This window comes from Crocodylus siamensis, chromosome 2 (assembly GCF_052110815.1).
Source record: "Crocodylus siamensis isolate JL-2025a chromosome 2, ASM5211081v1, whole genome shotgun sequence".
NCBI classification, from domain to species: domain Eukaryota; kingdom Metazoa; phylum Chordata; order Crocodylia; family Crocodylidae; genus Crocodylus; species Crocodylus siamensis.
The window spans coordinates 85429321-85456418 of record NC_143396.1 but is presented as its reverse complement, the minus strand read 5'-3'; the positions used below and the strand labels follow the sequence as shown (position 1 = coordinate 85456418).

Here is a 27098-nt window from a genome sequence, read left to right as displayed (position 1 = left end):
TGGTGACAATAACACAACATCTTAGAGATGAAAAGAATAATAGAAAACAGGGGTGAAAGGAATCCCAGGGTCATCCAAGTCCCAAGGCAGGATGACATAAGATTTTCTATGAAGTAGCAGAAGTGGAGCATCCTAGTTTTGCACACCTTATCGTTCACTATACAAGACAGATGAGCCTCCTCCCCCACCCCGCCTTCAGATAAAACACATTACATTCTCTTAAAAGAAGATGAAGTTTTGGCTATATTGTAACATTCACTGAAGTCCAGAGTTTTTAAAATGTACAGGGTTTATTCTCCTTTTGTCAAGCATTTTCTACATACAGAACATCCACATGGTGTTGGTTACAGAAGGGAAAAAAAGCGTAAGAGACTAACTACTGTAAAAACTGAGTAACAGACAACTTACATGGTTCTTGTTTACAATGAGAAAACTTGTTAGAAAGGAAAACAGATCCAGTAACTAGAAATGTATGCAGATTTTAATTTTAATTAAATCTACCTGCCAGGAAGTTTTTTTTTTTTATTTTCAAGCTAGAGATCTACTGTATCACACAGCGCAGGATGCTAAATACACACAAGATTACAATGCTAGAAAATTTCAGGTTTCTAAGCAATTTTACACAATCTAAACTGAAGTAAAATTGTATTTAAAAAAGATTTTTTTTTCTGATTGCCTTAGTAAATGGAGGTCAGTTTGAGAGCCCATAGCATTGTTTAGCAAAATAAAATTATCCCCAAATATTTCTAACATTACCACAAGTCTGGATAGTTTTCTTTTTTTACTGCTGGCTTCAATTATTCACATCCCTGTATTTTTTTTTCTGATTTTACTATCTGTTATTGTTCTAAATTATTATTCCCATTTAGATGTGTAAGCAATGTCCAAAATTAGAGAAAGAGGTTTTTAAAAAAGTAAAAAATAATACAGAAGGAGAGTTTGTTTTACAAGAATAATCCAATTGAGTGAGTAGAATGCATAACTTATTGAGCTAGTCAAAAAGATTCAGGAAGTATAGGTAAACACCATAACTCATAAGCAAAAATCCTATCCCCAGGTTGTAATCTTAAATCCAGTTCTCTGAGTTCTATAGCTAGTTCTTTAAAACAAATACCTGTTCATTTTTTTTTCAAATAACAGTTTTCTTGCCAGTGAATCTTCATGTTTGACAAAAATGTATTTTATTTTAAGCACATCACATGATGTTTCTCTTTAGTAGAACTGAAATACCCTCTTGCTGCAATCCTATGAAATCTGAAAAAGCGTAACACCTATTGCTGCTAAGAAAAAATAAAAAGATAAAACTTCTGCAAGCAAGTGACAGCATCTGAACTAAAACTCACAATAAAAATTAACTTCTCAAACTGTAGTGATCAAAAAGCAATACAGAAGACATTGCCAATATAATTTTCCCTTTTTTCCTTAATATGTTCCACAACCTGATTGAGACTAAAATGTGAGATACTAAATGTTTCTTTTCAGTGACACACAATCCTGTAGCCACAATGGGAATAAAGTATACAATTTTTACTCTTCCGCTTCCTTGTGAGACATTCCCTTCAAGGCACAAAAAGATTAAACAGTGGACAGGACAGGACAGAACATTTCAGTTTAAGAAGTCTAAAGTTGCACAACACCTCTTATTTCATATTCAAAGCAAACCAAATCAAAATTAGAGTGATTTTTTTAATATGCAATGGATCATATCGAGACATTTGATATTCCCTGATTTGATTTTTTCTTTTTTTTTTTACTTCTTTAAACTATTCTATATTTTTTTATAATGAGACTTTAGAATTGGTCTATTAAGATATTAATCATAATTTTCTATACTGTATCCAATTGATCAATGCTATCTTAGCTGGTCATTAGTAGATATTTTTTCTGAGAAATTCCACTTTTAGTATCTTTAGTATCTTTTATGTTAAAGTGTTTATCAACTTGTATCTTAACCAAAACAATGACAAATATAGACGGGTCTAATCATTTCAAAGGAAAACTGGAAATTTAAAGAATGGTGTTAAGTGCAATGTACTGTAAAACTATTTTGTTCCATTATCATTTAGCATGGTTCCTTATGCTTCTCCAACCCAAATAACTGTGTTGCCTCTCTTAACTTCAGTGATTTCACAATTTAACTTGTTGAGCCGTCCATCCAGGATAAAGAGGGATTCCTTGGAAGGTGTCATAAGGTATTGGCCAAAGAGACCGCTGTCCTTGATAAGCCGGTTCTTATTGTTCCAAGGCCATTCTTCTGCCCCAATAGGTTCCTTAAGGCTCTTCACCATCTTAACTTTGCCAGAGGCGAGCTCTACAAACAACACATCCGTTTGCAAGCTGGAGCTACAATAGACATTGTACTGATGGGCTTCAGTAAACGATGGCTGAAAAGCCACATCAGATATGTGCAAGTTAGTGTGAATGTCAAATGCATCCTGGATTTCTCCTCTAATTGTAATGGACTGGACCTTCATGAGACCTTTTACATCATCAATGCTGACAAGGTAGTGCCCATCTGGAGAAATATATGGGGTGCCTGTCACATCACCATTATATCCAATCACACTGTCAGTAACACTATCCACTATAAGCTGTGGTAGAATAGCCCCAGTGGTATCAGGCTTGCAGCAGATAAAATAATATCCTCCAAGATGTGTATAAGCCAGAGACTGAGGAATACAATTATAATCCTTTAAACTAATTGTCTTGATATATGACATAGTTTCAAGATCAATTTTCTGGAGTACAGTCTCATCTTTATGAAGAATAAATCCGAACCTAAAAGGAAAAAGTACAAAATCAAAGAAAGTTCATAGCTTAATTGTATGCATTACATACAAATATACAAAATCTATACAAACAAAGTCGATGAGTTAAAATATATAGCAACATGTTCCTGAATATCTGGGCTTCAGATGTTTCCAAAGCTGTTCATAAGTTTTATTGATCTTTTGGCAATTATAAATCAGAATGTGTCTTTAAAAAAAGTAAAACTATGTACTATATCTAGTAAATTGCAGAATATATTTTATTTTTCACTTGTGGAAAAAGATAAACATTAATCTGGCTGTCTCAAAATATACTGAGATTTTGTATATTCAGTTACAAAATCAGATAACTTTTACTAAACCCAGAATGGATAAAACACTTGAATAGCAATACGTAGAACATCCCACATATTCACTTCATTTAGTTTGCATATTTTTTAAAGAACATCCAAATTAATCCAGTGCTCACTGCTATTCAGATAATTACTCAAATTCTTCCCATTTTAATTCAGCTGAAGTGAATATCATAAAAAGGGTGAGTTTTATGCTTTCCAACTACAAAGACCTCATTTGTTAAAAATGTAAATAACCTTTTTATGCACTTCCATAAATCAAGTGTCCCAGATTTTCCATTATCCCATATTGTCCCCCTATCTAATCATCAGACTACAAGTTAGGTATTATACCAGTGCCTCTCCAGCCCTCCTCTTGAAACTGCCTCACTATCTTACCTTCAATATCCTACATGAACAAACCTTCAAATATATAATTTTTAATAAAGGAATGAATGCTGATTTTCTTCCAAATGTAAGTTTTCTCTGTTGGAATGGAAAGTTTATCCTTTAGTTTAGATAGCAGGTGCAAAAAGCATATATACATAATCTTTTTAATTTGGACCACTTGACTCAAAGTCAAAAATCTTATTGGGAACTGAAAAATCATCTTTTTTCTTTCCTATAGTATCAATAAGGATATAGGTGGAAAAATCTGAAGTCTGCTCCTCCAAAAAACTTGAAGACAGGGAGTCAGATTGTCTAGGTATCTGAAAATATGAGTAGCTCCCTCATAGGATTTTCAAAAACATCTCAAGAAGTTAGATACATTGGAAAAATCTACCTGTATATTTAGGAGCCTAAATGCCTTTGACTATCTGGGTCCCCATGACCAGAAATAATCCATCAACTTAATAAGTACATTTTGTATTTTCCTTGCTTTCTAAATCAATTAGTTTTACAAGCAAAACATGCTTTGATGAGCATTTTAAATGCATCTAGCACATTAATAGTACCTTTATTGAACCAATAAAAACCATTTTAAAATGTTGCTGTTGTACATTTTAATTGAATTATAATTTCCATCCAAACACAGCTTGACACAACTCACAAGGAAAATGATCATCTAGTAAATAAGAAATGCATCATCCATCTTTTTTTCTGACATAATAAAAATTAAGAACCTGAATAAATATATGATAAGTTGTATAATTGCTTAAATAGATCTGCATACATATAATGTACTATCCTGATTAGCAAAACAAAGTTGCAAATTTAGTGCAAAGGCCATAATTGGTTGCAAAGCAACATGTTTTAATGTTTATACCAACCAATTTGAATGAACTTCCCTCTAAGAGAATATAAAGTACAAATGCAAAACAAGATTAATATCAATTACTTAAATAAAGATTTCCTGCTAGCTGATTAAAATTGGTGATTTAAATCAATCCACCCAGCTTCTGAGTGCTTGATTGAGCGAATTTAATGGTCAATTAATGCAAGGTTTTTGCATTTAATTGCCATTGATTTTAAAAGAGAAAAATATAAGTTGTTAATCTTAGCTCCTGAGGTCCTCAGTGAGAGCTGTATGTTTCTTGAATCACACTTACAATCAAATTTTGATTATCTTATCTTTGGTTAACCAGAACCTTTGATTATAAGGATGCATTTATTTCCTGAGATTTGCCTACAGATCAGTAACTCCAAAGTATGTCCTGAACTGTAGGGAACTCTAGTCCTTAAATGCTATTCATATCCTCAGTACAAGAGTAATCAGTAGGAACTGTTTACAGGGTCAACGGACTCTTAACAGAGCAACCATCTGCTTTGCCTTCTACCATTTCCCAGAGCAGACCAATCAGAGCTAGTCAGTCTGAGCTTGCAAAATAAGTCAGTTTAATGGGCATTCAAAACCAGTTCCTTGCACCAGGGTTCTAGTTTTGAACCCTAACCATCTCCACTTCACATCATGCTATAGTGCAGGAGATGGCAAACTATGGCCTGCAGGTTTCATCTGACCAATGGAGCCTTGGTTGAGGCAGCATCTGGCAGCGGGTGGCTCTCCCTGCGTTGTGCTGAACTGAGCTGGGACCCCGACAGAGGGGTACCTCTGGCTATGCTGCACCTCAGTCAGGTGAAACAAGGTTTGGCAGAGAGAAGCTTTCACCACATTGTGCTGCAGCTAACTGGAAGGGAGAAGCAGCAGCAGTGGGCCATAAATCCTTGCTCATCTGACCCAAGCTGGATCATTCCACTCCTCCCTTGCTGGAACATTTTGATTCTTCCTGCTATAGCCCATGAGGCAAATGGTCTAGCACTTCTCCCTCCTAAAAGAGGGAAAGGAAAAGGATGCTATACCTAGCATGGTTCTATTCTCAGGATTGGACAAGATTTCTATACTTTGTTTACAGCTTCTTGGTTGGAAACTAATAGGGTTGGGAACTTCCAAGTTGCAGGACCCTCATGTTCTGGTGCTAAGTTTGCTGTTCTTATAAAATTCAACTCTCAAGAGATACTTAATTTATTATTTCCTTCTGTTGCAACCACTGATCTTATAAATTCTTTTGATCAGCTACATTCTCAAAGACTCAAGCCACACATTTACACTGAATCCTATTTTTAAAGTAGGTAGGTAAGAGTTGAATAGATTTTTCTACTGAAATTGCTACTTCTTTCTCATCTGAAAATGTCTTTAGCTTTGTTATTTCAAAACTGTTTTTGCAATGCCTAAGCTATTCATTCAGTCCTGTTTATACCAAAGCTTGAAGTCTAGTTGTTCATAAGATGACAAAACCACACATTTTTTAAAGCAGGAAAATATTTACCTACTCTCTTGTTACTCTAAAACGAATGAGGAGATTTTTCTTAAGAAAACATTTAAAAAAATCACCTTCAGGCCTAGACTAACATGACAAATTTCAGCCCAGCAGGTAACATTTTGGAAATGAGTACACAAAAGATAGCTTTTCAAGAAGAAGAAGAATACTTTTTACACATATAGCAATTTTCATACAAAGATCTCAAAGCACTCTTCAAACACTATTGAAACTGAAGCACAAAGAGAGCGAGTCACTTGTGCTGAGGGCCATAAAGTAAGGATGGAAGCACAGGTCCTCTACAAAGACCATGCCACAATCTCTCAAACGTTAAGAAAGATAATAAATGGGTAGTAAGGAAAACAATAAAAAATGAAATTTAAAATGGACTATTTATACAACATTTGAGCAAAATGGTGTTTTTAACTATGAAAATTAATTTAAACAGGTTCTTAGAAAACAGTTGCCATGCAAAATAAGAAGTTGGCAGGTTTTCATCAAGTTTTGGGGGAAGGGAAAGGACTCAAAGATGCACAGTAAGTAATTTATTAGAAGTTTATCAAAATTACTGACATCATTACCCTTTTAATGAACTAGTGAAAAAGTCCCAAATTTAAGGGCTATTAATTAAGTTACCATAACATTGAACTGACCCATCAACTCAACAATGTGGGTGAACAGGCATAACAAAAAGGAAATTTAGAAGGAGTAGTTACCAGTCCTGTGCTTGGAAATAAAGGGACTTGGTGACCTGAATGTAGTCTGTTTATTTCCATGAGAGTGACGCAAGAAGAGCCTGGGGTGGTTGAACAAACCAGGTGAGCAATCTGTCTTTTCATGTCTCTGTGAGGTATGTTTTCAGACCCTTGAGTATTCAAATCAGACTCAGTATTTGAAACATATGAGTGGTTAATCAAGCCCTGTCAGTTTATTAGACACTAAGATGGATGTAAAACATCATACACTAGGAATAAATATTTCCAAATCAAGAAGCCCAGATAACTTGCACCCAAGAATCTACAAATACTCACTGAGGACTTAATGTTTTATTAAATCTTGGAATGCCAAGGAAATTCCAGAAGTCTGGAAGAGGGCTGATGTGCCATACTGAAAAGTGGCAACCAGGATGCCCAAGTATCAATAGGTTAGTTAGTATGACATCAATTCTTGTAAAATAATTTAAAAACTAATATGAGAAACAATCGGTGAGAATTAAAGGACAGAAACATGATCTGTATAGTCAACGTGGACTTATGAAAAATAGGTTTATCACAGAAATGTAATTTCATTCTTTGATCCGATAACAAGCTTTGTAAATACAAGGAATTGACTAGATATAAGATATACATGTGAGACATTTTAAGAGTTCACAATATTCTGAGTATCAATAAGCATTTTCATTTGACTTAGAACCAGCTTTCAGGTTCTCAAATAAATAGTAGTCAACAGATATTGTCATAGAACTAAGATGTTTCGGGGACTTGCAGTAAATCCAGGGCCATACAACAAGCTCAAAAATGATCTAGCTGTAAATATAAAATCACTGCTGGTAACAGTTGTGACAAAGATCGGCAAAGTATGAAATAATGACATAGTGTTCATACAAAGCATTCTGGTTCATTGATAAGAAGGGCCTGTTGAAAAATAAGCTTGGATATAGCTTCATGCAATGCTTGAAGAAAGGAATACAAGTTCTACTGAGAAACATGGGACCGGAAAGGGGTGTCCAACGCCAAGAAGTCCAGCCCCCTGAGTTTGCAGGCAACCACTTACCCAAATATTGTCCACTCCAACACTTCAAACATCACACACAAAATATATTATGAAAACAAAACTGGAGAAAAAAAAGCTACTGAAAACCATAGCTAAAAAGCAGGGAAAACAAGGCCGCTACCTTTCCAATGGTAGTGAGTTATCTGATTATAGGATATGCTTTGAGGATCCCAGAAAGGGACAATACCTTCCCCTACAGAGGAAGGAAAAAGCCTCCATATGCCTTCCTGACCCTAAATTTAGTGACTGATTTAACCCTAAGCAAGAGTCAGATGCTTTAGCCAGATGTCTGCAAGGTTTCTGAGGGTTAAGTTACACTTAGACCATGTTAACATTTGAATATGCTGTAAGAAGTTGCATTTCTTGTCTGCACAGCTCTGACTTGCCACTGAAGGGCTGGCGAAGAGGGGTGTGGAAGGCTGCAAATTGCTTGTTTTATCTTCATGGAGCAGACTGAAGTTACCCCAACGCAAGCTGTGTAACATGCCCGATAGTTAACCATTTCCTGAAGTGGCACAATTTTGAAACGCTCAGAGGGCACTTAGCATGAGTTAATGAACTTCAAAGTGCAGGCGCTTACGTTTTAAGTGCCCTTAGTATAGTCTAAATGTAATATATAATTTCACCCTGTGTACTAGCAAGAACACTATTACATATGAATTAAAACTCCCACCTTCAGCTGCAGCAATGTCCAATATTTTGAAGGAAGAAGGAAAGCACACACATAGAATCCAATAAAACAGTCACATGGAAAAAGACAATCTTAGTAATATGGGCAGTCAGCAGGCAGCCTGAAGCATGGAATTACTAGACAGTGGATGCCTCCCATATGTTAACAGAGTTAACTTTAACCCTAATATGGGCACCGCCAATTCCTGAATTCACATGTTATATACATTGATAAATATACCAAAACACCCTTCCATAAACGTATTGAGTTCCATCTTGAAGCAATTCAGGTTGTTTTTTTCTCCTTTGGTATGTGTCCAGAACATCCCAAAGCTTCATTTCTCCAACAGTTAGTAATCTATTGATTTCCAGTCTAGTTTTGTTCATAACCAGTTGATGGCCATTTGATCTTGTACATATATTGTTCTTGAATTTAACTAGCTTATTTCTCTAATGTTCACTATGCAAATATATTTATAAAAAATAATCATATTCCAGTTTCAATCTTTGTTTTGCTATGCTATAGAATCCAAGCTTTTAAAACCTATGTAAATTTAGTCTGGCAAGTAGGGGAACGTGTCCTGTACAACAGTGACCTCCAATAGGATTTCGGGGTTATAATGGACAAACAACTTCATATGAGGATCCAAGGCTTCCCTATGGCAAAATGGGCTTATGTGTTCCTTGGATGGATAAGGGTGGGTGTGTACACAGGAATAAAGATGTGAATTTACTTCTATATATGGTCTTGGTGGGACTGATATCAAAATTTTCATGCAATTCTTGATCTGCCATTAAAAAAAAACCTGATTTTTTTAGAGGAATCAGTAGAGCCACATATTGCTTTGAAAGCTAGAGAAAATGCCTTGCAGTGAGAGACTTGAAATACTTGGCAGTGATTAGCTTATCAGAAAGAAAACTGAGAGGTGATTTGATTACAGTGTATAAGTATCTTCTTGGGGAGAAAACATTGGATGCTTTTTAATCTAGCTGAGGTAGGCATAACAAGAACCAAGGGCTAGAAGCTGAAGCCAAACAAATTGCTATTAGTAATAAAGCACCAATTTTTAAGGAGGAGAAAGTTTCACTGACAAAAGAAATGGTGACTTTTCCTTCTATCAGGGTCTTCAGTTAGAGACTGAAGACCTTTCTTGAATGAAAATACATGATTTTAAAATAATGAATTTGTCTCAAACCATTTCTGCTTTATATGTTTTATCATTTCTGTACACTGTGAATTTCATTGTGCATTTTAATTAACTTTTCTGAATGACCTTTCATACAACTGCACATGCATCTCAAATTAAATGTCCCCTCTAGTCTAAACAATTTATTTTCCTAGGGCACTGAATTTCACTGACAGGTTTTGGATTATTTTTATAATGCTACATTATAAAATGTGATCAAAGAGGCCTAAAGTCTTATAGGATATCTCTTTTGAGGAATAAAATGTAATATATCTTATGTTAATGTAAACATATAATTACACTTCAATATGCATTCATAAAATAAATTATATAATAAAATTCAATCAGAATAATGATGACTATAAATATATTTTTATCTTAAGAAAAATGTACCAGAGCTATAAAGTATTCTTATGTTAATCATCAGTAAATTGTAGATGAGCTGAAATAGCCACAGGTATCTTGTAGATTGATAATAGAAAATGGAGCCCTTCCCCTCAGTTGCTTATTTGAATATATATCACAGATCAGGAGCAAATAAGTAATCTTTCCACATGATGGTGTAATGACCTGGAGCAACCATCTATGAACAAATTGTGAAATCTCTTTATAATGTTATGTGAGACTACAAGTGTCTTGATTGTAAGGATAGCCACATTCCTGTGGTCTATTTTTCTGCTCTTTAGGTCTAGAATTTCAAGTGATAGCACAGAGTTAGCATGGAGTGTCATTAAACGTTGACTGTCTTTTAAATTGACTTCTGGACAAAGAGAGAACTACTGCCCAAGTACGTGTGGTTTTCAATTTGAAATGGAGCATCAAAAAGTAGGCAATGAGTCATTTGGTTGTGGGGTTTGAATACCAGGTGAAGATGACTGGGAAATCCCTTAAATGGAAGAAACTGCAGGCCACATGAGCCAAAAGAAACTTAAGAATTTGCTGCCACCATATACTTTTTGGATAGTGACATTCCCTTATAAAGCTGTCCACTATCTATTATAAATATACTTAAATGTACAAGAGAGTTTTTGGGTTCTTTTTTTTAATATAGCTACTCATAACTGTGCTATGAAATGATGCCTGTAGTTTATGTGCTTTAAGTCTGTTTTATAACTAAGCCGCTGGTAAAACAATTGATACATCAGAGCACTTTCAGTTTTCTCAGGTGATTTATAAGTAGGAAGTGGTATGTTTACTACAAAATTTCTCTCATACAGATTGATATGCAGTGGCCTCCCACTGTTTGTTAATCCCCGATTAATATTTATGAGAGTTTGAGCCTTCACCTAGCATAAAATCTAGCACAGTATCAGGCAGTCTATGCAGTGTTTGCCAGAGCGCATATTGGGAGCTCATGCAACTTAAGCCTGCAAAACGTGAGAACCAAAGCTTATATTTTCAGCCCTTTATTTCATGTTTAGTATAGGTGGGAAGCTGTAGCCTGTAGGCATATTCATGTAGGAAGAGTATTTATCACAGTTGCAAAAGCTGTAGTTAATGGTTTCTTTTTCCATTTATTCCATATTTATATCTAATAAATATCTCAGTTTCTGAAATTTAGACCAACTAAAATTAAAATTAAATAACCATTTGAAAATGATTTTTAAGGTATATTTAAAAATTAGCAGTATGCTACAAATGACTCCTTGCATTGTCTTAAAAACAAATCTGACACAAGGCCTGTTTCCCTATGCCATGTATTCCTTAAAACTTGGCTGTGTTTCTATTATTGCTTGTTGCCTCCTGTAAGGGAAAGATTGAGTGATGTTCAACATAAAGTACTAAAGAAATAGCTTTCCAGCTGAACTTCAGATGAAAGCTGAGGTGAAATATATCCTTTCTTAAATAGCAGTTACATTCATCGTTAGTAGAAAAATGCACAGAGAAGTACAAATGGGTACATTTATTATGACTGTAAAGCTAGAGCTGGAACAAGTTCCGAGTAGCTCAAAAACTCAGACGTATTTGAAAAATGGATGCGCGTTTTTGAGCCCCAGATTTATGAATGTGAAAACCACTATGTAGGCAAAACCAGTGAACAGTAAAAACCATTATCTGCAGAACGCTGAGGCATGCCTTCTTGCACAAACATGATCACCATATCCTGGTTATAAAAGACTTCCACTGTCACATGTCCTATCATAGTCTCTGTAAAACTCCTGTACAAAAACTTTCATAGCCAAGATATAAGCTACCTCTGACAGTTCAACTCTGTAGCTTTTTCATTCTTCCCCGTTTGAGCTGTTTTTATTTCATCAGCTATGTGAAATATTTTTCTCCATGGCCTCCAACCAACGAGTACTTGAATAATTCAAGTATGATCAAGTTTCCACATTCTATCATAAGAATTGCTATGATGCATAAAACTAACAATGTACCTAGTACAGTATTCTGTCTTTCACAGTGGTCATAGCTGTCTTTTACTTACAAAGAAGATACAAGAAATGCTAAAGTTAACAGTTATGGCATAATGCATTCATAGGGAAAGGTTTAGCCATCCTTTAGCTTATGTCCTAACTTAATTGACTTTTGGGTTTTTTTTTTTTGTTTTGGGTTTTTTTTTGGGGGGGGGGGCTGGTAATCCTAGGGGCAGGGTGTTTTTTTACTCCTACATTCTCTCATTATTCCTTTTACAGTACACTATCAGCATTGCTCCCCCGCCGCCCCATTTCCTACCCTGCCTCCTTTTGTTTGTTTTGTTTCCTATTCTCACATTGTTCTTCCATTGTTTTAACTCCTGTGGTTTGTGAGATATATTGATGGTAAAAATAAATGATGCTGTATTGGATAACCTCTCATAGTGCAGAACAGAAGTCTTTTACTTATAAGAAAATGCTGTATGAATGTAGTATACATATTCTGCTTCCATAAAGGGATTTGTACAGCTAGCTCCCCACCACTGCCTGAAACACTCACACAACAAGAGATTCATCATTGTCCTATAGTGCATGAAATATTTTCCAAACTGATCTAACACTGTTGCTATGGCATAAACATAATTTGTGTCTTTTAATATCAACTGCTGTGTATCTTTTTATAAGGCTCCATATGGCTTTGTCTGTGCCATTTGGACCATAAGGCCCTGAATGACACATGTACAAAAGGAATGAAGATCTTCTCTTTTTGATGGGGCAAGGGAGAAGGGACTTGAGTTTGACTGTTCTCTTTTGTGTCTTTATAAGAATTATTATTTCTACTCTCGCTCTAAAAATAATTTGAAAGCAGTAGCACAATTTAAGCTCTGGGTGACTCTATAGACAAATAAAGATGTTGTTTTCTAAATACATGTTTTTACCTACACCAGCACACAAAGGACTTGTTTTAATTCTCTTTACTTGAAAATATGTTGTTAAACTAGCACGACAAAATCAGAAGTTTCAAAGTCATCTCTGGGATCATTAATTTGAACACTCTGCCAAAATGTAGCTAAACATCTCTTAGACAGGTGCCTACTTAGGCCCTTCTTGAAAGCCTTAACAACTCCAGTTTGGGTCTAGGGTCCTACTGTTAGGAAATGTATACTGAAATTTAGTCCAGATCTGGTTTGTGTCTCTTTAAACCAATTTATTAATCTCTTACTTTCCATAGCAAAGAATTTTTTTTCCTCCATCTTCTTTTGGACATTCCTACAAATGTTTGAAAAATGCTATCTCTGCCCTCCCCTAACTTAGTCTGTTTTCTTCCAAACTAAATATGGCTAGTTTCTTCCACCTTTACTCATGCAACTTGCATTCCAACTACTTCCTCATTTTTATTGCTTACTTCTTTCTGTATCTTCTCCAGTTTCTCAACAACCTTCTTAAAAATGCAGTGGCTAAACCTAGACACCAGTTTGCAGATGAGGCCTCACCAGGGCTGAATAGAGTTCCAGGTACTGTAACCTTCAGTGCATTGCATATACAACTTCTTTTAATGCAAGCCAAAATGAGCCTGCAGTTTTTGCTACAGTATTACACTGCTAACTCTAGTTATGTTTATGTTCTATCAAAAAATTCAGATCCTCTATTCATTGCTAATGCAAAGTCAGTTATTCCCTATTCTGTATTTGTTCATTTGGCTTTCTTTCCTGTGTGTAGCACCTTCTATTTGTTTTTGTTTAATTTCAAATAGCAACAGCAGAACTAACTGTGAAGTAGTAATGGTGCATGGTTTACATGCCTATTAATTGTCCAAGCTAATGGAATCTTTTCAATCCCAAATGTTTCCTATACCCAGAACAATATACTATGTTCACAGTCCTGCAGGAGAAGCAATTATCCTGCCTTCTGCTTTTGGGAGATGCTGAGAAATTTGGCATTTTAAGTCAAATAGATATAGGATGCCATAATCCTTTCCTGTGAACCCATGGGCCAGATTCTGTTCCACCTATCAGTCATGTAAGTGGATTTAGGCCCTGATATGTAAGGGTATTCAATCTTGCTTGAATCCCTGAAAATCTATTAGTGCATCTGATTTTTTAACATATTGTCCTACCCATGAGACAGGGTATGCACAAGCATTACATTTAGATCAACCTAACCAAGGTTAGGTAAATTTAACTGGTCTGGTGTGCAGATGTTTGCAGGGGTTAGGTCTTTCTAAAAATGCCACCCCTCCTCTCCCCCCATGCATATCAAAAGTTAGTTCACCTCACACTTGCACACATTTACAGCAAGGCCATCGCTACGGGAAAACCCAGATATTCACCACACCCCTGTGGGGTGTGCTGTTCTTACCCATCCTGACTCTGATTGGGCCATGTTTAACCCAGACTACCTCTCCTGGACCAGACAGACCTCCATAGACCTGCCCCCAGAACCACCAGCCCTCCCTAGACCTACCAACCCCCTTCCCAGCTCCCCTGATCCTGCCAGCCCTTCCCCCCAGTTACTGACCTCTGGCTATCTGCACACTACTCCTGGTTTAGGTTTAGAAAGCTTAGTTTCCCAACTCCCCCTACTACAACCCAGATCCAGGATATAGTCTAGGTGTGTCCTGGCTCCTAGCCATGCTGCTGCTCACCAGGTTTCTAGTGTCAAGTCAGAGTCATGCAATCAATTAACCCTTAACGTGTGGCTACTCACAGAATGCTCTAACATCAACACAGCTTAACACAGATTTAGGAGGTCCAAGTATAATGTGTAACTTCACCCTGGGCACATTTAAATGTGCATATTAGTGCAATGCAGTAAACACCAGTGCTTATCGCACCGAAGTTTACTGCTCTCAGGCACATGTTTACATGAGCCAGGTCGAAACAGCCCCCATTGGCAGGGGGCATGGGAAGTCAGCCTGCCAGCTCAGGGCTGCTTTGACCCAACTCAAGGGGATGAATGGGGTATGAGGGTGTTTCAATGTGGGGCTAGCTGGCAGGCAGCCCCTACACCAGAGGTGGGCAAAATGTGGCCCAGAGGCTAGATGCGGTCTGCCAGGCCATTTTATCGGGCACGTGGGGCCACTAAAAAATTTAGAAAATTAATATTTATCTGCCCCGGCTGCCTATCATGCAGCCCTCAATGGCTTGCCAAAACTCAGTAAGCGGCCCTCTGCCCAAAATAATTGCCTGCCCCTGCCCTACACTAAAGTACCTTTGTGTCCCACCCAGCCAGGGCAGCGTCTACATATGCACTGCTGAAGAGTTTTTTATTCCACAGCAGGATAGTGCTTGTAAATATTTACTAGTACTATCCTGCTGTGGAGTAAATGATTTTACTGTAGCTTAATAGAGGCACATGTGTAGACACGTTGTTTACTGAGCAGCTAATTAGTCTACTGTGCAGTAAATGTCTCATGTAGATACTCCCCGCTCTGGGTCATAAAAGAGGAGGGAGGGGTAGAAAGACGCCCATTCCCCCCAACACACACACTTTTTGAATTAACAGATTTTCAGAAACTTCAGGAGGGTTTAGTAAGATCACACTAAGATATTCAAGTCGTTTTATGCACCTAATAGCTGAAATAGAATGTGGCCCTTTCTGTCTCTCTTAGGAACAGCTCTGTTTAATTTACAAAAAAGCAATATCCACAGTATCTATCCATTTGTCCAATTCCTTCTAAAGGCAGGTGATATAACAAGGGGAGGAAAAGGAATTCTAGTGTGAATTTTGTTATATGACTAAGATGATATTACTTGAAACTGGCCCCTTTTTAAGAAATTAAACTATGCTATTTTCCCACGTTTCATAGAAATCTGCTGTCCTTGGAACTGATTCTTTTCTCATTTTTACTACCTGTATAGTATTACTTTATGTATCGAAGCTGCAATAGGGGGCACAAGTGATCAGGTAGGGAATACCTTGATGGAAGAGTTATGAAAAGACAATAGAAGCAGCCCATTGTAGCCCTTTACCTCAGCCCTACCATCTTGCAACTCCCAAATAAGAGGCAGGAGTTGAAGCTGCATAATGCTGAGGAAATTCTAGATTAACACCATAAATATGCCGGGGTGGAACCTGAGTCAGGCAGTTCATAGGGCTGGGTGGGCTCCATGCCTCCACATGAAGCTTCCCACTGGAGTGCTGGAAGTACCGTGTGAAGGCATGGAGCTGGTCTGGCCTGGCCTGATGGGGCATAGCTCCATGTGGCTACAGTGCCACAAGCCCCATACGCTAGCACAGAGCCAGACCAGTCTGGCTCTAAGGCATGTGCCGATTCTGTGCTGCCATGTGCAGCTCCCAGAATTCAGCACATAATTTTGAATTTTTGTGTGCATACTTTTGAATTTTGTGTGCATAATTCCCTGGGGTATAAAATGCACATGTTCTCACAAGTATTATATGAATAACCTGAAAAAATTCAAGACCGTTGTTTAGCATTCTTGTACTAATGCAGCTTCTTAGTTTTAGTCTTGCAAACCTCTGAATACCACCTTATATAATACTGCACCATTTCCACCCAGAAATGGTATCAAATGTCTCAGTCATGAATCAGCAGGAACACTCTGGTAACTATTTCTCCGCATTTCTGAAGCCAAATGGTAAAGGTCACAGGGTTCAAAGCTGCCCAAACTTTGCATTTCAGTTATGGGATCTGAAAAGCTTCCAATACAAATAACACTACCAGTTTAAAGTTATCTATATCAGAATGAAGAGTAATATAACTTAAGATGTGTGACTTCAGTCATAGTTACATAACCAGTGAAGATATGGACTTGCTCAGGTCTTACTAAAAGAGTTTGTCTACACTAAGCAACTAGGATAGACATTTCAAGTGAACACCCTGCTGTAACTATACAGTACACCCATTACTTAGTTTGCACAAACAGCCCTAAGTAGAGAAGTCCTTCATGTTAGGAGAGAAACTGTGCTCTTATTTACAGAAGGGCTCTCTCAGCACAGGTGAGATCATGTGGATAATATAAGATAAATATGAGGAAAACTAGAATAAAAATAGGTTATTTTTTCCATTGCACCTTATGTTGTTATTTATAAAATGCAGGTGTTAAGTTTCTGTAACTTTTCATATTGACATATTTATTATGGCATTAAAAAAAAGAAAAAATGAGTGAATAGATAGTGTGTCTATGGAAACTATGAAGTCTGTTTTCAGTTTCTCACTGGCTTCTCTAAAGCATGTATTGAATTGATTATGCAGTTTGCAAAGTAAAAACTCATTGAAAGTGCCAAGAATCTTTTGCAAGAAAAGAGGTATAACTGTTAAGTTTGGTACCCTGGGCAAAACTTCCTGCAGTGCCAAGAGCTGAAGAGGAAGAGGAGGGGGAGGTTCTTACCTGCCCCAGGCCTATGCCGCTCCTTCTGTGTCCCCATTCTTGGCTCCTGTGGCTGGGTGCTGTAGGGCTGCCCTTGACAAAAACTCCAATGGAGAAGAGGGCACCATTTCAGTATTCTAAGTTGGCGCCTTGGGTTGATGCCCCTGTTGCTCCCCTATTCACCCTCTCTGCCCAGTTACTCTACTGTCTATGAAATGAGCATGAGTGCTAAAGGACAGTTCTCTTAAAATAAAAAGCAGCAAAAAAACAAAACAAAAACCCCACCTCATCTGGAAACTCAAAAGGGAAGGACCAGTTAGAATCAGGAGTTATCCATGTTGGCCACAAAGAGGAACAGCAGAATTCATGGTAAGGTAAAAGTTGTAGAACATGAGGTATATAATGTATGTGTAACGGCTCTAATATTTCTATAAAAAGTAATATAGGATGACATTGCTCTAATGATGCAAAATTTATGGTATGAGCGGCAATGTGATGAAAGTTTTAACTTAAAGATTCTTCCTCATTTAGAGGAATTGGAAATTGGGATTGGTGCCTCAGTTAGGGAGCACTTAGTTAGAAAGGCCTTGCAGAGGTGTCCTAATGTTCCATAATTAAAGGTAATTTATTTCTTCTCATCCATGTTTGCCTCTGTTTATTGACCAATGATCAGTACAGGTGGATCCTTATAAATGTAAATGGAATCCTATAGATGTCACATCTAATTGTGGGTTCATAGAAATTGCCGTACAGGAGTGGGTTTTGTTTAAAAAAAAGAGATCTTTTACTAACAATATAAGAGATCAATAATTATCTCCTAAACATATTAAACATAATTCAAAAGTAGAAAAATGTTATCCAGCATTTTTTCTCTTATGTAATAAAATTATTATTCACTAAAGGACCACAGAGGAAAATGCTAATAATTAAAGAAAAGAAAAGAAAAAGGAACAGATTTTTCCCCCTGAGCACCTTTTCTTTGGCTATGTGGCGATGTTGGCTTTAGGGGCCATTCACTTTTTGTGACAAATAAAATAAATACATAGATAGAATCTCTAGATATATGATCCTCCAAGAGTCTCCTATTTACATTATAACAACTACTTATTATCTTTGCTGTTCTCTAGCTTATTACTTTCCATAGATGAGTATGTGAATGATATAATTTGTATACATTGCATATTTAATTAAAGGGTTTGCACTCCATTTTGAAGTACCATGTGGATAATTTACTCTGCCTAAAATATTTTTAAATGGCTAAATCTCTTTACTGTGATTTTGTATTTCAAACATTATTATAGGTTTATACATGCATATCTATATTTATAGAGAAAAAATATATAGACCTTAAAACTCTCTGACATGAAAAAATAGCAATATTGAAAGGGCATAGCAATCCTCCCTTCAGGACTTACAGAATAATTGTTGCCTAGGACAGTACATTTCCAGCAGGTTATAGGAGGAAGACCTTTCTACATTTTTGCAATTCAAAACTGGTTGTTTGATGATAATGAAAGGCTAAGTAGATTTTGCCCAGTGGCTATTGCTCATCAGAATAAATGTTGTTTTTCTTCTTGGTGCTATTACAGTCTCTGACCTTTAAAGTTGATTTCTTTAATTCTCTTTCTTGCTGTTCTCTATGACATTAAGGAATGGTAAACTGCTACTATGTAGTTTCAGTAGAATTTAGTGTTTCTAGTTCTGAAAAAGAATATTGTACTAGCAAATCACTCACCTAAATGCTGTGGAACATATCAATAAATTCTGTTTTTTATTTTGAATGTGCTCCCTTTAATTCTATAGTTTATTCACTTATTGCAAGATGGTGGATATAAAAAGACTACAATATTTCATGGCAATAACCTGAGATCCTACCATAACAAGATAACAATCACTACAAGGTGTTCATCGGGGAAATCTAAACATTGTAATGCTGAAGGTTATACAGTAGAAATGGATGACTAGACCAGCCAAAGAAAGCAGAACTGAGTGCTACCAGCTTATTGGCCTAAATTGAAAATTTAGCCAATAAACTGAAGGACAAAGCAGCCATCACATGGGGAAACATGCTCATCAGCGCTGTTTCCTTGTCAAAGGAACAAAAAAGTGAATTCTGATGAAAAGTGGGATTGATGAAAGGATCTCTTCCCTGCTGTTATTCAGAATGCTCAACTCACCGTTGTTTGACAGTGGTGCATCTACATGTTCAATTAATGTGAAGCATATTGTACTGGAGTTTATTGCTCCTGGGCACCACATTTACACGTGCATTCAGGACCACAGCACATTGAGCTGGGTTGGAGCAGCCCCAGCAAGCAGGGAACCCAGAGGGCTAAAAATGTATTCACCTTCTGCTGCATACATCTCAAGAGCTTAGGTCAGACACTGGGTCTTGCACATATGCCCTGAATACTCTTGAATCCCAAACTGCAGACATAAAGGATTGAGCAGGTTATTCAATCCTTCCTCCCATTTTCAATACTTTTCACATTTTGGATAAGCTTGCACAAGATATAAATACAACCACCCAACATTACAGAGTATTATTGACAGAGGGATTTCTTTCTGACCCCAAACTGCAGTGGAGTCAACTAGATATCTGTAATTGACTTCAGCTGGAGCAAAGCCTGTATTAAGTAAGTACATGCAATACATTGCATAGTCACAATTTGTTATTCTAAATGCATATGTAGAGAAGACAGTGTTTTTATAATTAATGCAATGAACAGTTTTTCAGATTTATAAATATCTGAAAGGCTGTACAGAGGAATAACTTGCAGACAAGGGAAGGGGATGTGTGGAGTTGGGTAAGGCAGAGGTTGCCAACCACCAGGCCGCAACCTGGTACCAGGTCATGAAGGGTTGGCTACTAGCATTCACATACAGGGTTAAATCTCGGTGCTGGTACAATCCCGGGAGGGAGGCAGCTGACTCGGTGCATCCTGTCCCACTCCTACTGCCATGACCGTGCCTGCACAGCAGGTACCAGGGCCCATGCCAGGACAGGCAAGACCCCCCCAGCCCCACCTGTGGCTGGGAGCAGGGGGATGAGGGTGGGGAAATGCCTGGGGCAGACGGCAGGGAGGTGGCTCCACTGCTTGTTCCTAAGGAAGGCAGTGCAACCCCTTCTTCCCGGGCAGTCCCAGGTGGGTCCACCCAGGCTACCACCTACACAGCCCCCACCCCTGTAGGGTCCCCTGGTGCCCATGGCTGTGGTGCCCAACCCAATCAGATCCTTGCAATCCTCCCCCCACACCATGTAAAAGCTAAATTTAGATATGTAAATTTAAATTTAAATATATACATTTATTAAAACATGTTTGTCAGTCCGCAGTATAAAAAAGGTTGGGAACCAAGCCTGACTGGAAAAAGGACTGGAAAAAGACCAACGTGGTGCCCATTTTTAGAAATGGGAGAAGGGAGGAGCCAGGTAATTTTAGGCCAGTCAGTCTTACTTACATCCCTGGGAAAATACTAGAAAAAATCATCCAAGAGCATATTTGTGAAGGCCCAGCAGGGGAAACAATGCTGAAAGGAAACTAGCATTGGTTCATCACAGGTAGATCCTGCCTGACAAAACTTATAGCCTTTTATGACCAAGTCACACTGCCTTGACACAGGAGCAGAGGCCAGTATCATCTACCTGGATTTTAGGAAGGCCTTCAACACAGTTTCAGATCCTATTCTCATAGGGAAGCTAATGGGCTGTAGAGTGGATGCCTACACAGTCAGGTGGGTGGCTAATTGGCTTAGGGACCGTACCCAGAGAGTGGTGCTGGACAGGTTGTTCTCGGCCTGGAAGGAGGTGAGTAGTGGGGTCCTGCAGGATTCAATCCTTGGGCCGGTGTTATTTAATATCTGCATCAGGAATTTGGATGAGGGTGTGGTGCGTACCCTCTCCAAGTTTGTGGATGATACCAAATTATAGGGCAAAGTGAATTCACCAAAGGCCAGGAAGCAGTTACAGGCTGACCTGGACAGGTTAGATCAATGGGCAGAATGTAACAGGATGCAATTCAACAAAGATAAATATAAGGCACTCCACCTAGGAAGGAGGAATCCCCAGCACACCTACAGGTTCCGGGATGTCCTACTCAGCAGCTCAGAGGCTGAGAGAGATCTTTGAGTCATAGTTGAGTCTAAGATGAACATGAGCCAGCAGTGTAATGAGGCCATTAACAAAGCCACTTGCACCTTGTTGTGTATTAGCAGATGCATGACCGACAGGTGATGCTCCCCCTCTACGCAGCATTGGTCAGGCTTCAGTTGGAGTACTGTACCCAATTTTGAGCACCACACTTCAAGAGGGACACAGAGGATCTGGAGAAGGTTCAGAGGAGGAGGGCCACTTGCATGATTAGTAGACCCTATAAGGAGAGATTAAGAGATCTGGATCTCTTCAGCCTATACAAAAGACAGCTGAGAGGTGACCTTGTAGCTGCTTATAAATTTATCAGGGGATGAAAGCAGGGAATTGAGGATGCGCTGTTTACCAGAGCGCCCCAGGGCGTAACTAGGAATAATGGGTGCAAACTAGTGGAGAATAGATTTAGGTTAGACATTAGGAAGAATTTTTTTACAATAAGGGTGGCCAGAGTCTGGAATGGGCTTTCAGGAGAGGTGGTCCTACCATCAAACAGGCTGGGGTCGTCTGACCTCGGTCCTCTTTCCTGCCAGGGGCAGGGGGACAGACATGATGATCCATTGGGTCCCTTCCGATTCTATAATCTATGAAAAACCACTAGGGTAAGGTGTGGATTCTGAACAAGTCACTTCACCTGGAAATTCAAAAGATTCTGACTTCTGCAGCTGCTGCTCCTGCACATGGTCACTGTACTCTGGCTACAGCAGCTGACCTGTCAGGGGCTCAGGGCTGCTGCCACGGCAGGCTCAGACTGCTACTGTTGCAGCACAGGCTATTTAAGTTGGTGACTTCAACAACCACCACGGCCCAGACTTCTACCAATATAGCGCCCTCTCAAAATCTGCACCTAGGGCAGGTTCTCCCTCCCCCCTCCATCCTTACTGATTATGTGTATTATTGTGTTGGAGTGATGTTGTATCCATGATGGTCCAGGAAATATGAGCACACCAAGGATTTCTGTGTGTCATATATTTTATTGGATCAACTGTATAGCTGGAAGAGATTTGGATAAGCTTTTAGGCACAATGTACCCAAAAGTACCTCCCCTCAAAGGGTACTTTGTTCCCAAAAGCTTGTTTAAATTTCTCTGAACTATACAGTTAGTCCAATAAACAAAATATCAACCACACATGTTCTTGCCTGTTTCTGTTAGGATTTTTGAATACTATTTGCCATGAACAAAGAAAATTTATATTACATAATCTAACAATAGATGGATTTTTCCTAACCTAGGTATCTTAGCAATAATAATAATTTTAGTGACTTAAAAAAAATCTTTTTAGCTCACCTTGACATCGACAGAAAACACAAGGAAGGGCTAGATACTCTGACACAAGTAATAAAAGGTACTGCTAAACATAATACTGAATGTCAGGATAAGGAATGTAAGGTATAAGAAGATTTAGTACTTAGAAAAAATGGTGACATCAAGGTGGGCTGAGGTCATCTGGAATGCAGAAATATCTGTATATGCCAGAAAAAAATCACGAATGTGTCTAGAACAGGTGGAGGGGTGAGTCATGAGACAGAGGTAAGGATTGCTGAAGTTGATTAAACATTTGTAAATCAGAATATCTCAAATGTTTTCCACATTTAAAAACCAAGCCCACTACCAGGATAGTTAGTGCATTGCAAGAATTGGAATGATCCACAGACCACTGTGCAGGCTATGTCTAAGGGGTCTGTGAAAGATAAGCATGATCAAGCAAAAGTATACGAATATCCACACTTATAAGTCAAAAGGATTTGCACCTCCATTCTATTTTGTTATGGGTTCGCAAATGAAAAAAAAAGTTCAAAACTGCTGATCTAATGGAAACAAGTTAAATTAGTCCATTACTATTGGCTAAGATTAAGAAAAAAGCTGAAGTGATTAAATATATTTTACACTGCAGTCTTAAAATCACATTTGAGACTTCTTGTGAATGGATGACTCAAGAAAAAGCTATCATTGCAAATGTAAGACACCATTCTCCCTTTCATGGGAATCATCCATGAGTTAGATTTGTGAATTTTATAGGAGGCATAAGTTGCGGGTGGTCCCCAAAGTAAAATCAATATATGAGAACCCATGAAATCTGATAAAGAGATATGAAGGAATCCAAGTGACGGTCTATGCAGATATATGCTCAGAACTGGCACTCAGGGTAATTCCACTGCTGTAAATTTTCTAAACAAAAAATCTATCTTTCCAAGTCTTGCAATTTTATTAGAAGCCTCATGACTTCTAGTGTTGTTGTTGTTTTTTAAGTTCTGTATTTGTGTTATTTCCTGAGAGTCCTGGCCCTAAATAAAAAGAACAAAGCAAGTTTCTAGCATTTGTGTTTAGGTAAAATGGTTGAAAATTTTAAGTGTACCCTGACAGCTCAAAACTATAACAAACCTATTTTATTTTTTAAAAAACTCATGCAGCATTCCAAAATACAGACAAAATAAATGTCATGATCTTTTTTATTCCAAGAATCATAGAAAAGTAGAGGTAGAAGGGACCTCCAGAAGTCATCTAATCCACCCTTCTGCCTAAGGCAGGATCTTCCCTTTCCAAACCATCCTACATGAATCCATTGTCTAATTGATTAGCAAAATTACACACAGTCAGTCCTGATGCAACACAAAGCATAACACCCCAGCCTACCACAGATAAAGTAGGATGACCATGGTGCTCAATTTTCTGCTGCTGAAAACCATCAACTATCATTAACTAGCCAGACAAATTCCACTGCTGGTGGTGCAATCACACCAATGAAAAAAAATTGTAAGTCCAATATTTTTATTGGGGTGTGTACACACACACACACACACACACACACACACACTCTCTTTACCCACAAGATAATAAATTAGAAGGTAGTAGACTGTATTTTGGAAACATTTATCAGCCATGTGGTCTTGTTCACTACTGAATTATAACACTATATATATAAAGGAAACATATATAAAGGATATTATATATATGTGTGTGTGTGTGTGTGTGTGTGTGTGTGTAGCATATATAAAGGAGAGATTATATACACACATATATACATACAATGCATAAATATATCAAATTGTATATTGGTTTTATATATGCATTCACACACACACACACACACACACACACATATATATATACACATACATACACAGATACACACATATACTCTCCTTTACAGATGCGCTCTCTCACTTTCTCTCTCTTTATATATTTTCTTATCATTCAACAGTGAACAAGACCACATGGCTGACAGATGTTTGCAAAATACAGTCCACTACCTTCCATTTCATTACCTTGTGGGTCTCAAGCTCATAACCAGGTTAAATTTACTTGTGGTGTTTTGTGCAAATAATAAAAGAATGATGTAAAATAAAATAGCCCCTTAATGTAAAAGCCTTGGACTGAGTTTCTTTTTAATAGCTATGATTTGGAGAAACACTGACAAAATGACTACCTATTTAATTTCAGGTAATTATTACCCTCATAGGTAATAACTGATTTTTTAAATTTAATTATTTTATTTTTTTTAGAATGTGATGCATCTGATATAGCTATGTTAAACAGCACTAGTGGCAAAATATTGCTGATCTTTGCATGGTACAGGCTATGTGCTATGCTGGTAGGGGTTACTGTTTAGCCATAGCTGAATGCATTTATAAAATAGATTATAGTGTTTCAGACATTCATATACTGCCACATGCTCCTTTATTCGAAAAATAGTGAATAAAAACATACCCTATAATTATTTATTTGAAATAATGGTCTATTTGGCTATTTCAAGTGGGCATAGAATAATGGATACTACTAGCACATTTCCCTTCAAAGATATTTGCATAGACAGTCAGGAAGAAAAAGTACAGGTGGAAATCTGAGTTCCTCTGGAGGCAATCTTTAACTCCCATTGAGTTCACTGGGTACTAGATTTTACACATTCAACGTTTCAAAGCCCAGTTCAGCTTGGTACCTCAGCTGTCGTACAGGAGACGTGCACAGGTAATTTCCCTTTACCATCACCACCCTTTTGTCATGGCACAGGGACTGGCCAAAATCACAAATTTGTCTCTCATATTAATGGAAATGTCTTTATTGTAGGTAGGTAAACTGACAGGTTCTCACTGTAATTATTATATTATAACTACTAATTGTAATTGATCTATAGCCTTGTGAAATTCTAATCCTAAATCACACACAGTAAACAAACACTGTGGCAATGATGGATCCAAAACACTGAAATTTTCTGAAACATTTCCGAAATGTTTTGGATGCCTCATTTCATTTCAGAGATGTTTCTGAGCCTTCCATTTCTATTCGGATTTTGGATGCCAAAACAGCTGCCGAAATTTCACACAGTTTCTATCAGTGGTATTTATAAAACATTAAACAAATAATGTTTGAGCTATATAACATAAGCTAGGTCGGACATTCAACCTAAAATTTAATTCTATTACTGGTATTTTGGTGGCAGGCAATATAGATTTCATTGCATACACATCTTTTAAATCAAACAAATGTAGTGCTTTCTAATCCTGCAGGGTATCTGAAGCAATTTTAAATGTGATCTTTTGTATATTAGTACCAAGAATAGTCTTTCCATTGTTCAGCTCCTTTATAGCAGGTCTAAGCCTTCAAATGAAGTTGAAATCTTTCAATGCAAATATTTAAATATATTGAATTGTCCCAAACTGCTTACATTAAGGAGCACTCACCATAACGTATTTTCAACTATTTCCAATTATACTTTAAGACTCGGTTTTTAAAAAAGTCAGTATGAATAAACAAGTTTAATTTCAGGGTTGACGTTACTCTTCTCAAGACAAAGAGAGAGAGAGAGAGAGCAATGAAAAGATTTTGAACGGAGGATATTTTAATGTTATTCATATCTCAAGCCAATCTACCAATGGGTTGATTGTTCATTTTTCCACTGGTTAAGGTGGAAATGATGTTCAAACTCCTTGTTAGAAAGATTAAAATATCTAAAGAGCTAAAGTGAATCCATTACAATCAGTTCATTTAATATTGCTTTAAAAACATCATACAGCAGCGTAATGATAGACTTTAATTTATTCCAATTATCTTTTGTTCACTTAGATTTATAGACTGTGGAGCCAATATAATCAGCCAGTGCGCTCTTTAGACTTCTAAGAATATATTTTCATGGGTATTTTATGAGTCAGATTTTTGCAGCCATCCTGCATACTAATTATAAATGTCTATTTTTATGATCAGGACCAGATATTAAGAAACAATTAAGGACAATATCATTGCTTATATTAATCTTCCCTGGCAGAGAGGATGGTTCATGAAATAGTTTATTTTAAGGTAAATACATAAAGCAAGTACTGAAATCCTTTCTGAGTTTTTACAAGCAAATCTCTTGAGGGAATAAGCAAGAGGCAGGCCTCAATGAACAACTCTGAAGGGGTTTGGAACTGGACTGATAATATATTTCATTTCATTTATTTGCCTAATTTAAGGCCAGTGTTGCAATGGGGTGAATGGGGGGGACATCTTTTTTTCCAGCTTGTATGTACTGAAAATAGGGGTAGGAAATTAAAAAAAAGATGTTACATACAGACCCCACCCAATGTCAGTAGGATTTAACTGACACGGTTACAAAAGTCAACAGGTTACTGGTACAATGTACCAGTTGATAGTAGGCTACACATATATTTGCAAGGTTTAAAACATTCAAAATGAACAAAACGTTTCCTTTGAAAACTTTTCTCAACTTTTCTCTTATGTAGCTTTCAGTTCTAAATCATTAGTGTCTTCAATATATTGCACCTGTTAGCTGCAATTGTTCCTAAA

General features: G+C 37.4%; 1 protein-coding gene across 2 annotated transcripts in view; it reads right to left on the bottom strand.

The window, feature by feature from the left end:
• Positions 1–265: 265 nt before the first annotated feature.
• FSTL5 (follistatin like 5) overlaps positions 266–27098 on the bottom strand; it is a 597279-nt gene continuing 570446 nt past the window's right edge. For both annotated transcript variants that reach the window (XM_090036262.1, XM_090036263.1), the window contains one exon: positions 266–2778. In XM_090036262.1, coding sequence (XP_089892388.1) covers positions 2076–2778 — 703 coding nt within the window. In that variant the 3' untranslated portion in view covers positions 266–2075. The remainder of the gene's footprint in view (positions 2779–27098) is intronic.